The following is a 13031-nucleotide window of genomic DNA, read 5'->3' as shown; positions in this document are numbered from 1 at the left end:
TATCTCTTTAGAATTTTAACATTTTTAAATAAGGAAATAGATTTTTAAAATTTTATTTTAAATATGGAAAAATTTGTTTTAAATAAAAAAACACAGGGTCTACGTATGGATTAGTTCTGGTCTGAGGATTTTAAGATGATAAATTAAAAAGGAAGTAATAGGCATATACTAATGGAGAAAGGAAAAAAGGGTAGAACTTGCTATTTTTTAATAATTTAGGTGTGTGAAAAGAAGTACATACAAACATGGAGGGAGGAGTAGGGGAAATTGAGCATCAGATGAAGTTCTCTCTTACATAAAGTAAGGAAAGATTGAACACAAAGGGCCTAGGGTAAAAAATACATCAAACTGAACAAATAAACAGTTGGGAATGGGTTAAGGGAAGGGGAACAAGAAAAGGGAAAATAATACTAGGGATGGGATGTTCATAAACTTCTTGATTCCAAAGCTGAATTAAAAATTTAATAAAATGAGAGAAAAAGGAATGGAAAACGAAGGGGGCTGGAGTAGGCAGATCAATTGGAAAATTGCCAAAAAAAAAAAAAAAAACTGCTATGACTACAATGAAATATTATTTTTCCATAAGAAATGAGATGATTTCAGAAATTGAGAAGTAGTAATTGACAAAGATTAAAATGAGCAGAACCAGAAGAATTTTAAGCAATGACAACATTGTAAAATTTGAGAACTCTGATCAAAGCAATGATCAACCACAATTTTAGAGGACCTATAATGGAGCATACCACCTACTTCTTGACAAAAGTACAGGAGACATGAACTTTTAGTTTTTGTTTACCAAGTTTATTTGTTACAAGTTTTATTTTCTATTTTCTGTTTTTGATTAGGGCTGAGGGAAGGTGGGTAGCAATGGTAATGCTGAGGGGAAAAAAGATTAAAAAAGGAGGATAATTGAAAATATGCAAGGAAGTACAGACAAACAAGGTAATTTTGAAAATAACAGGTTAAATTTATTATATACTTTTAAAATTCAAGTAGAAAGATTCCATTTCATATGCATTTTTTTTTTTGTGTTTTATTCCATATATAGAAATTTCATGGGGGTTTTTGGGTATTTGTTAATTTCAGAATTTCCAAAAAATATTTTACACCCTTATTTCCAAAATAGTAGTTATGATGGAAATAAAGAAAAAGGCAAAAATCAGAAAAAAGATATGTATTTGATACCTCATTTGATCCTCTTTAAAAACAACAACAAAATCCCCACATCATCATAAAGCTATGTATACACCATTAAATTTGCAGAATCACTTCACCACAATGTCTACCATTTGAAAAACCTCAGTAATTGCCAATTCAGAAAATATTGTTAAAATATCATGGAAGGAGAGATAAAGGAAGAAGATAAAAAAGGAAGAAGAGTGGGAGAAACCCAACTTATCAACTCTGTAGTATCATATGGGTTAGATGCTCTTTCTCTTTCAGAGAATGATCAGTTTATGGCATCCACATTAAGACTGGGATGCCTCTGGTTTTTAATCCTCCCTAACATAAATGCAAACACTGTTGTAATTTTTACATCTTTCTAATCTTTGTTGACTAAAAATGCCTACTTTTGCTATAGGCTGAAGCAGCAAATCTCAAAAGTTAATTTGCTTTTATCCACTAATAAAAAACTAATATTAAGAAATTAAACACTCACCACCAGTCCTATCTGGAAAACAAACACACAAAAATCTGGCAGTAGGGAACTGAAAAAAACCCCTGCAAAGTAAAATGCTTAGAAATCACTGTAGAAAGTTTAAGTTAAATTCTAGTTAAAGGATGAACAAAAAAATTCATCTGTAAAAAGATTTAAATTTTAGTGTTTCCATTTTCCATTTTAAAATTAATTGTTTTAGAATGGCAGAATGCACTTACCATTCCTTCAACTTCTTCATTATGACCATCCACTGGAGCACATTCACTGGCATGTCCATAACAGAAGCAATTTCCACGGACCACCATGTCATAAACTGCATAATAGTATTTTTCTCTGATTTCCATTCTGGAATCCAACAGGTTGTCTCCCAAAGTGTGCAATTTGACGAACTTGATTCTTAAGTTGGTGATTTTTAAGAGGTCTGTGATGTAAACCAAAGACACACAAGACTTGGTTGATGGTAATGATATTAATCAGACATTTATGGTTTACAAAATTATGTTATATACTATCTCATTTGGTTAAGAAATAAGGAAGGAAGAAATGAAAGGAAGAAAGCAAGGAAGAAATAAAGAAGATTCTTTTCGGGGGCTATATTTTTGGCTACCATTTTCCTGTCCCTGAGAAGAAAGGAAAGCAAGTTAAAACTGATATTAAGACTAAGTTTTCTCCCATAATTCATATGGCCACATTGAGAAAAGCATAACAAAAACTCTCATTGGCTGGCAAAAGAAAGGACTGTCATTTTATCTACCAAACCCAAATGTCTCTTCTAAGACGTATGATTATGTAAAAAAAGATGTGTAAAGAAAAGGGTGGCAGAGATCAGATTCACAAGAATGTAACATGAAGTCCCTAACATTCACATCACTGAATAGCATACAAATGATTTAAACCAAACCAAATAAAAACAAACCAGAGCAAAGTAAATAATATCCATTCTCACCAGAGAAAACTTCATTCAGGCTGGAATGTATATGTAGTAAAACAAACATACCAAGATCTGCTATGGCAGCAGAATAAAAAATAAACAATTCTAAGCCTACTTTTGTACAAGAAAATCCACGATACCTATAAGTTGCAATTTTTCTACCCCATAATTAAATCTAAAGGGTTATGAAAATTCTCCACTAAAATTTACTCCTTCAGCCCACTGGGGCACAGTGTGTAAGCTCTGGCAGGTTTTATAAACCTGGAGTTTTTGAGAAAGGTTGACAATGAACCGGGTCATCTAAAATTGGCCTAACTGTTGGGAGGCCAGTTATCAAAAGTTTGGCCATCAGGTGATGAATTCTTGGTCACAATGCCTCATTACACTATGTATTAATGGTATGGAAAGTTACCATCAGTGGAGGAAATGCTTACATTAACATCCTAGCTCTTTGCAAGCCCTTGGACATTTTAAAACAGATTCACAGCATACTAGAATAAACTATCCAGAAATTATTCCAGATTGGCATATTTTTAGAAAGCATTCAGGCTAAAATATTCTGTATTGAATTTTAAAATTTTCTTTGGTTTTCCCCACATTTACCAGTATAATAAGTCAAACAAAGAATATTTATCAAACATTGAAACCATCCTAGATATTGGGGATACCAATACAAAGAATAAAAAATCATAAGTTCATTGATTTAGAGAGGCCAAGTCCAATCTCTTTATTCTTAGATGACTTGCCTAAGATAATATGGTTAATGTCTAAAATGAGCTTTGAAGCCAGATCTTCTGACTATAAGTCCACTGCCCTTATCCTCTATGGCATATTGCTTATTCACAAGCATAATAATGCTAAGGAGACATAGTTATTAGAATGAAGGGGCAGATTCTCTATTTTAGATAAATCTTACTTTCTTTTATCCATATCTCTTTTATTTTAATTCTTTAGATTGGCCCACTATACAAACCCAGTTCCACAACTTAAATACCCATGCTAATTAGGGCAATGATATTAGCTACTTTTTAAAATTAGTAACTTAAAAATAACTACCACTACCACTCAATCATCTCCATCAAAGTTTTCTAAATTAATAACTCACTGGTACTCAAGCTGGATTCCAAAGGACTGATTAGCCCATTTGCCCTGTTATTATCCCTAGGTTTTGTGGTCTCAAATTGGTTCCACACTTGAATTGGACATTGCTAGAGCCCTCGGGTAATAATTGTGAATACAAGAGTCACTTTTGCTCTTGGGTGAGTATAAAAGGTATGTTCCAAACACAAAAATACCTTAAGGGGCTCATAAGTCACGCCCGGTTTGCCATGTTGATGGCAAAAGTTGGCTGCTGATTCAGGGAGAAAGTTCACACAATAAACTTAAGCTCTTTGTATGAACAGGACTGTGCAAATCCAAAAACTAAACAAAGAAACATTGGTACTACTCCACTGAATGGAATTTCTGAAAACCAACCTTGAAAAACACTGCCCTGTACAAAACTGAACACACACAAGCTTTGATTGAGGAAATATTGGACAATGGGATAAAAACTTTAAGAGTTGCTGAGTACTTGAGAAGCCCTAGAGTTAACCCTTGTGGAAACACTTAAAAAGACTAAGAGAGCTTCTCCTCCTTTCTTCTCCACTCTATGTTTAATGAAGTTTTGGACAACAATTAGATTTTGCATTTGACTCTAGTATTAACAGAAACATGGCCATTTTTAGCTTTAAAAAAATATTGTCTGGTCCAGAGAATTCTATCTTCACAACATATTTCACAATGGTATTCACAAAGCTACCCCCTAGTTCAGGTCTTCAACATCCTTCACCCTGACTATTGCAATAGCCTAATTGGCTTTTCCTGCCTCAAGGCTCTCCCCTAACCAATTTATCCCTCACACAGCTGCCAAGGTGATATGCTTAAAGCACAAGGGCTGACCAAATCACTCAAAAATCTGAGGGGCGGCTTCCTACTACCTTTGGATTAAGAACAGACTTGTCTGTTTTACATGTAAAGCCCTTTATAACCTGGCTCCAACCTAGCTCCCCAGCTTTATTAAACAGTACTTTCCTTTATGCACTTTGAACCAGCCAGCTAGGCTTTCCTGTCAGTCCTCCCACAGGGCACTTCATTTTGTATCTCTGTAGTACAGGCTATCTGTCTCCCTTGCTCAGGTACACACTCTCCTTATGTCCTCCTCTTAGAATCCTTGACTTCCCTCAAACATCAGCTCAGGCACTCCTCCTCTAAGTCATCTGTATAAATACTTTCCTGGTTCCCCCAGCTGCTAGACTCCAGCCCACAGAATGCAAGCTCAGTGGTGGCAGCGATTTCCATTTCTATCTTTGCATCTCCAGTTGCTAGCCAACTATTTGGCCCATATGGTAGACACTTCATAATAGCTAGCATTTATATATATATATATATATATATATATATATATATATATATATCCCTTTAAGATTTGTTGAGGGAGCTATATAAATTTGTCTCATTTGACTCAATCCATATCCCTGTGAGGTAAGTGCTATTATTATCAACCTCAATTTACAGATGAGGAAACTGATACTAAAGGGTAAAGATTAAGAGGCTTGTCCAGAGTTAAAATAGCTAGAAAGTGTTTGAGGCAAGATTGAAATTCAAGACTTTCCTGAACCCATGTCCAGTGAGAGCCCTGTTTATTATGTTACCTAGTGGATCCTGCTAATACCCTGTTAATAAAATTTTGTTAACTGATTAAGACTGAGCTCAATGAGAATGAGAAAGATAAAAGCTACAAAGGCGAAAGTTCTTTCATTCAAAATTGTACTGAACTGCCTTAAAAAAAATATCATCAAGTGATAATAAAACTCTATAGTGGTCATAAAAAGACCCAGTTACCAAAGTCACTTGAGAATGCATTCCAAAGACTAAGTATCTGTCAATAGGTAGCAGTATATTTTTTGTTTTGAATTTTCTAGGGTTTTTGTGAGGGCACGGGGTAGAGTTAGACAGTAATCCTTGACAACCAGATTATATAATCTTCAAATTTCTAGGAGGCTTTATAGTTCAGTGCCCAGTATATTGCCAGATATACCAAGAACATTCAATAAATACTTATCCAAAGAATAAATGAGTGAATGAAGAGAACTGTATTTCTCACAATATCTTCTGGATTTCAGCCCATCTCTTCCTTCTATATTCCAAACTGTTTTAGGAAGACCCATGGTTTAAAAAAGATCTATGTATAAATGAAGATTAAATAAGGATATCTGCTCCCACCCTCCATTCTCATCACTGCTTTTTGCTTCTGTAGTAGATAAACACAGATGTTTTAAGACCCACATTGCAGCTGGTGAGGAGTCAAGATTTCCAGGGATCTTACCCAAATCCAGCTTCTTCCATTTCCTGTAATAATACAATGCCTGAAGTCTTTCCTAACAATATTGGACCAGGTCATTCCAGTTCTACAGGATGACCTAGCCTTCTCATTCCATTAACAAGAACCCTTTCCCACAATGGGGAGCATGGTCATAGTGGCTACTTGAACAGGCTCAAGGAGGACGAAGGAAGTGATTTGATTGTACTAAGAAGCAAATGCTTTGTTGGCTCGTGACTTTACTTACACCCTTAATCTTCCCAGTCTAAGCATTTTATTTTGAGACAAACTTACTCTGAATTCTTGGACTATAAGGATCTTCTATTTTGAAAGCAGGATCAAGAGCACGGAATATCACCTTTAAAAAAAAAAAAAAGCAAAGGAGAGAAGTGAAATAGTAAGAATTGTCTATGTATTTAGCATAATCAATATCTGAAAGTCACTTCTCAAATAGATTCCCCACTACAAATAGGAATAAGAAACAATGACCCAACCTCTCCTTCAGTTGAAGGCTCAATATCAGAGTAGCGAGAATCACAGATAATATCATCCACTTTTTTCATTGGTCCAGTTGAAACACCTGGGAATGAACTTTCACAGTCATATGCAAAGTATCTGTACACGCCCCAAGTTTTGCCAAAGTCAGATGATCTTTCTATCAGCATTGCAGCAGGCCGGAATGTCTAAAATAATTTAAAAAAAAAGTCACATTTTAAAAGTTGGAATTGTAAGCCTCTCTTTCAAACACCAGAATAAAATAATCCTCAATTCAATAGTCTAATGCTTCACAACTCCCTCTTTTCCATCCTCTCTGCCCCTCACATATTACATGTTATCAAAACTCTCTGGCTAGAATTTAAATCCTCTCCTCGACAGGGCAGGGAAAGAAAGTATGTAGTTTCACGTCCTACCACACAAACCAGCTGAATCTCTTCTTTAGAGAAGCCATGATTAAAGGCAGTCTTTTCCATTAAAGAATTTTTCTTATTTGCAAAGAGTTGCCCATACACATACAGAAGGCATAGTGAGTAGAGAGACTGATGTATTGTACTGAGGCCCCAAGTCTAACGGGCTTGCATTGAAATCAGCAAGACCAGGGTTCAAGTCTCATTTCTGACTACATAATGGTTTTATAACAATGGGTGAATCATCGAACTTCACAGTACACTAAGTCCCAGCTTCTTAAACTTCTTAAACTTCCCACAGGGGTTTTGTAACTGAAGGTGGGGGTTGCAGAATTATGATTTGTTATTTGTATTTATATACTATTTGTGTATTTGATTTGTATACCTCTTTTATATACCTATACCTCAACCAGCAATCTCAATAAAACCGCAGATCCAGTCCCTATTCCAATCTTATACAAAGTACAAGGCACAGGAAAATGCAATAAATAAAATATGAATAAATATATTCACTTCCTAATTAAAAACAAACTTGGCAGAAAGTTGACAAAATGTTATGGATTAAGTGGGACAATGTAACCCTTATTCCCTTCCTTTCCTTCTCTGTTCTTTCAATCTTTAATCTTCACTTTTTAACAAGAAAAGTCACTGGGATCAAAATGCAGAGGACTGAATATTATCCTACCTTGCTGCCTTTTTTGTTTCTTACACTACTTCAACATGTTAAAAAAAACTGTTTAGGTTTATCAGACAACAATATTTTAAATATAACATTTTTTTTTAACTCACCTGTTGAATCCTCTAGGAATCATGACTATTTGACATATGGAAAAACTGGCTTTTGTATCAAGTTAGTCTTGAGATATTTAGGTTGTATTGCCAAAAGCAATAGCCAGGGAATCAAAACAAAGAAACAAAACATTGAACACAGGGGATCTGGTTTGCCCAGTTAGCTAAGAAAATTCTCATTATATTCTCTGAGGAAGGAATCAGAGACACTACTATCATTGGGGGAGAAGGGAATGCAGAATTTTGCAATTAACCACAACTGTTTCTTCTTTCCTTGTTTTTGCTCAGAGTCAATTTTCTTTGTTAATATTTTATATAAGATTTATGTGTCAATATTCATTAGAGAAATTGGTCTATACTTTTTTTTCTCTGTTTTGACCCTACCCTGTTTAGATATCAGCACCATATCTGTGTAATAAAAGGAATTTTTCCCCTTCTCCTATTTTTCCAAGTAGTTTGTATAGTACTGCAATTAATTGTTCTTCAAATGTTTGGTAGAATTCACTTCTAAATTCATTTGGCCCTGGAGACAAAGTCAATTGTCTTGGCTAATGTAGTGCTGGAAATGGAACCAACTTCATGTGTCTACCATAAAAAATGTTTGCAAAGTCATTTGCCTCAGCTTTTTAATTAGGGGCAGTTAGATGGAGGCTGAAGTCAGTTCAAACCCAGTCTCAGACACTTACTAGTTATGTGATCCTGAATAAATCAGTTAACCTTGGAAGTTTTTTCTTCTATAAAATGAACTAAAAAGAGAAATGGCAAACCATTTCAGTATCATTGCCAAGAAAATCTCAAACAGAGTTACAAAGAATTAGATGTGACTGAAAAATGACAAATATCTTCTTTAAAATAGGTAGGTAGGTTTAAATAGGGACCTTTCTTAAAATATTTATCACGAACAATTAGGCAGTAAGATTTGAAAGCTCCATTAAATATGAAACCTATTCTGAATCCTCATCCTGTCTCAAAGATGCCCTTGCATTCTTCAAGAAGCAGTGTGATCTAGTTCAGACAATCTTAGATCCAGACCCAGTTAATCTCTTGATGGAACAGAGGAGGATCTAGCCAGGCTAAGTGACATGATCACACAGATAGGAGCTGAATGTAGTTTCTGACTCCAGGCCCAGTGTTCTTTGTTGTATACAATACTATAGTACTGGTCTTAATGTCAGAATGCTGCCTCCAACACTTACTAGCTACGTGACAATGGGAATGTTGAAAAACCTTTCTGAGCATGTTTCTTCTGTAACATGAGGATAACAATAACCCTAAGTACATATGTTGCAAGTCGTTTTTGAGGTTCAAATGAGATAATATTTGTAAAGCATTTGGCAAATCTAAATATTGGCTAGTATAATTAGTCTTAGTATTATCAAATGGTAAACTAATGAAATACCAGCTCTAGTAGGATACCTGTCATCATTCCGTCTTGTAGACTTTTCCTTCTGCCTTTGCCTGAAATAACTTGGGGTGTAAATAGGACTCAAGGGGAACAAAAGAATAAAATAATAAACTTATCTTCCTTCCAACATGTTCCTCCTTCCCTATGCATAAATGTGTATGTAAACACACACACACACACACACACACACACACACACACACACACATACAACCAATGTACCTTTGTATACCCCTATTTCCAGGGGGAAAAATAAACTATTAAATTATCAACAGTAATTAAACAAAGTTTAAAAGATATTTCACTTTTTATTTCCCATGCCTGGGTAACTGAAATACAACAAAATGAAAATTTCATTTTACTCACTAGCTTTGATCTACTCAATAAAATCTAAATCATAAGCAGTGAGAAGCAAAAAAAAAAAGAAACAAAAGGTTTGAATAACCCAGAACTGACCAAATCCCTGGATAATTTTTTTCTGGAAAATGGCTTGGTTTTCATAAGATTTCCCCTTTTTACTCCCCTTTGACAACAAATATTACATAATCACGACCAGATGTGCCATGAGGATGTTCCAAGAACAGTAGAGCAAGAAGTATTTCACCAACCCATTTCTTCAGTTGCTTTCAGTTGAACAAAATTAATTCTTTTCAAAAATTAACACATTTTCTTGTAAAAAAAAACAGAAGATATTGATTTAATCTAGAATCAATGATTGATTGGGAACCAATTTTTGTATGTTTTGAAATCTTTTCTTATTAGGAAAAAAGACAACCCAACCTTAACCTATTTAATGAGAATTAAGCGTGAACAAATAAACTACTAATTTCTCTAAAGTATAAAACAAAGGAAAATGTCAAGAAGCTTTTGTGGATAAGTAAAAAAGTTCCATTAATTTTCTTCAATCTGCCTTGACTTCAGAATCATAAGCAATGTCTGGGAACTCAGAAATTTTCCAAAGTACTTTAGAAGCTAATGCTACCTCAAAAGTGCTTTTTACTGAATTAATTATTTTTAAGGAAAAAAAAATCCAATCCTCTCTTCCCTTCCCTGACTTCTTTTATTGTTTTTGTTCAATTTTTTTCTTAAAACTATGCATCTCATACACTATTTTCAATTGTGAAGTTTTATCACATAAATGACTTGCTGCCTCGTTCCATACTATATATTTCTATTTGAAAAAACAAACAATTTCTCAGATTTCAAGGTCAGGAACCAACCATACATAGGTCATTTCCCACAGAAGCCTGTTGTCTCACAGTCTCAAACCAAATGTGTTTGAATTCTTTCAGTGGCATTAAATAGCTCTATAACTATGGGCAAATGACTTACCCTTTGTAAAATGAAGGTATTAGCTTCAGTGACCTCAATTTCCTTATCTGTTAAATGGAATAAATAGCTACAGAGTATACCCCTCACAGGGTTGTGAGGCAGAGATAAAATAATCTATGTAAAGGTATTTGTAAACTTTAAGGAGTGTTAGCTATTACTACAATTACCCTGGTTGAATACTTTTCTCCTTAGTATACTGTTATTCCCATAATATTTTTTCAGTCTGTCTTACTTTTTATACTTAGATGTAGCATTTGAACAACTAAATGGATATCTATCCAGATGACTTTTACACAAAAATGTACTGAGATGAATTGCATTTGTAATCAGGCACCTTTCTTTTCCCTCCCCCAAAAAACACGAAGTAAAAGGTCACCATAGTAATAAAAACATTTCTAGTCTTTGTAGAACAGAACTATGAAAACAGTTTTTATGCTTCACTTGCCATAAAGATCAATATTCAGGGGCATAAGTTTAAATTTAACTTCTAGTCACTGAATATGGCCATGTGTTTGCACGTGGGGGAATGGGAAGAGCTGATCAGGTGCTTCTGGGAGAAGGGGGGCAGGCATGGGGGTGGGATGAAGGTGGAGGACTTTCACTGAGAATCTATCCCGTGACACCTCTCTATTCTGTCACAATTCTCTGTTCTGCCACGATCCAACAGCTTCTGATTTGCCAGCAACAGCAGGCATTTATTAGGCGGGAAGGGAAAGGGTCCAAGGAGGGCTACCTATGATATGGGGCATGGGGATACCATATATATGATAGGAATCATGCAGCTTGTGAGTCAAAAAGCAAAACAAAATAAAAACTGCCACAGTCTGCTGAGCCAACTGGCACTGCTTTAATTTCTAAGCCTTAGTCCCTCCGTCACTAAGCAATGGCAGAGGTCATGGGGATAGGATTGATACCTAAGACTGCTGGCCCATAAAGAAAATCAATACACGTGAGAAGGTGGAGTCAAGGTTCCCAACTCTAATGGAAAACAACTCAAGTAATTTCAATGTATGATATAATTAAATGAGAGGTTTCATGTGCATCAAAATGTACTTTTAACTAAGTTGAAATCTATCATTACTAGACAGCTGCTCAGGGAGAAACAAAGGCACTTTGTATATAGACATTCTCTACTTGTGGAGTCACTTTACATTTCCAAACTGAAGGTAAAGAGAAAATTTATATTTTTACACACACACACACACACACACACACACACACACACACACTTGCTTAAAAAGAATTTTTAAAACATTCCTCAAAACTTTCCAGAATCTTGAGAATCAAAAGAACAGATCCTTTTTCTGTTAGAAAACCTAACAATAAAATGTAAACAGAACAGAAACAGGGATTTAATCTCCAGATGTTTTATTGTGGTTTGGGGCAGAGTCAAAGCTGGTTCTATCCATGTGCAAATAGAGATAACTAATTAAAAGTTTTCGACTGAATTACCTTCAAAATGTAGCCTGCTCAGGCCTCCCACAGTTATTTGTCAAGCTTCTTTATTACATCCCTTGTCTTAAAAGTTGTAATGGCATTTCAAGGTAGGGCAATGGTGATATATAAGCCCAGAGCAGTCATCAATTTGGAAAGGGGGATTACATCATGGTCCTCTCTTCTCACCTGGGAGAAATCTATGGATTCCTTACCTTGAAAGTCATGATGAGATGAGTGAAATGGAATTCAGCTTCCAAATCCAGCTGGATGGTAACATTCTCCACACCTACAGAAGAAGGAAGGAAGGAAGGAAACTCTTAAGGTTAACAGGAATGACCAAGAGCAACTTAGCTAATTTTTGTTCTTTTGCTCTTGTTTGCTTCTTATCTATTGACAAGAAATAACAGGAGGAACCTCACAACCATACAGTACGGTTAAGTTGTTAAGTGGCAAAATCCAAATCTTGTGTCATTTCTAGTTTTCAGGGCCCTCATTCTGATTATGACTCTATAGTTGGCTATACTGAATCAGATCACTGCTTGACAGAAATCTGGCATCCAGTTCTGCCAGAAGCGTTATTGTTTGTTTAGGAGGAAGAGCGAAACATCTTCCCAACCATCTGTGCCAAGATATTCACAACAGGGAAAAATTCTTTCCTGCCCACTGTAGGTGGTCAGCTTGCATGCTGGAGCACCAAGACATAATAATTTTCCCTCAACTAGAAAGAAACACAGATAGTTCCTTCTTTTAGTAGACAAAAGCAAGGAAAATAAATAAAATCTACCACACATGTTAGTTATCTTCCAGTTTGCAAAATTGGAAAAGCTAAGAGTGCATTTCCACAATTAAAAACCAAAGTCAAATTAAAGGATCTGATAGGCCCAAATAAATAAATAAATACTAAAATGTCCCCATTCAGGCCACAGCCTGAACAAATTGACCTTTGCCCTATGCCCTAAAGGTCAACGAGTTCCAGCTTTAACACATTAGAAAAAGTCACTCAATTCAGAGGTAGAGACTACCTTGAGAACATACTATAGAACCTAGCAATAAGAAAAGACCATCTATTTGACTGGTGCTCTTAGAGATCTACTCAATATTTCTAAGGAATCTCAAAAGGCAGGAAGATCTCAACATGTCAGAATGAGTCAAATCACAGCATTTTCAGGAAATCACTAGGAACTTTGGAATAAACTTTGTGCATTGGGAAAT

General features: G+C 35.3%; 1 protein-coding gene across 1 annotated transcript in view; it reads right to left on the bottom strand.

The window, feature by feature from the left end:
* LAMB1 (laminin subunit beta 1) overlaps nucleotides 1–13031 on the bottom strand; it is an 83072-nt gene that overhangs the window by 62297 nt on the left and 7744 nt on the right. The window contains exons 5-8 of the mRNA XM_052001586.1: nucleotides 12032–12105; nucleotides 6447–6635; nucleotides 6247–6310; nucleotides 1879–2081 (exon numbers count right to left, since the gene is read on the bottom strand). Of these exons, the coding sequence (XP_051857546.1) occupies nucleotides 1879–2081; nucleotides 6247–6310; nucleotides 6447–6635; nucleotides 12032–12105 (530 nt within the window). The remainder of the gene's footprint in view (nucleotides 1–1878; nucleotides 2082–6246; nucleotides 6311–6446; nucleotides 6636–12031; nucleotides 12106–13031) is intronic.

Source organism: Antechinus flavipes, chromosome 5 (genome assembly GCF_016432865.1).
Source record: "Antechinus flavipes isolate AdamAnt ecotype Samford, QLD, Australia chromosome 5, AdamAnt_v2, whole genome shotgun sequence".
NCBI classification, from domain to species: Eukaryota; Metazoa; Chordata; class Mammalia; order Dasyuromorphia; family Dasyuridae; genus Antechinus; species Antechinus flavipes.
This window is presented reverse-complemented; position numbering and strand designations above follow the sequence as displayed.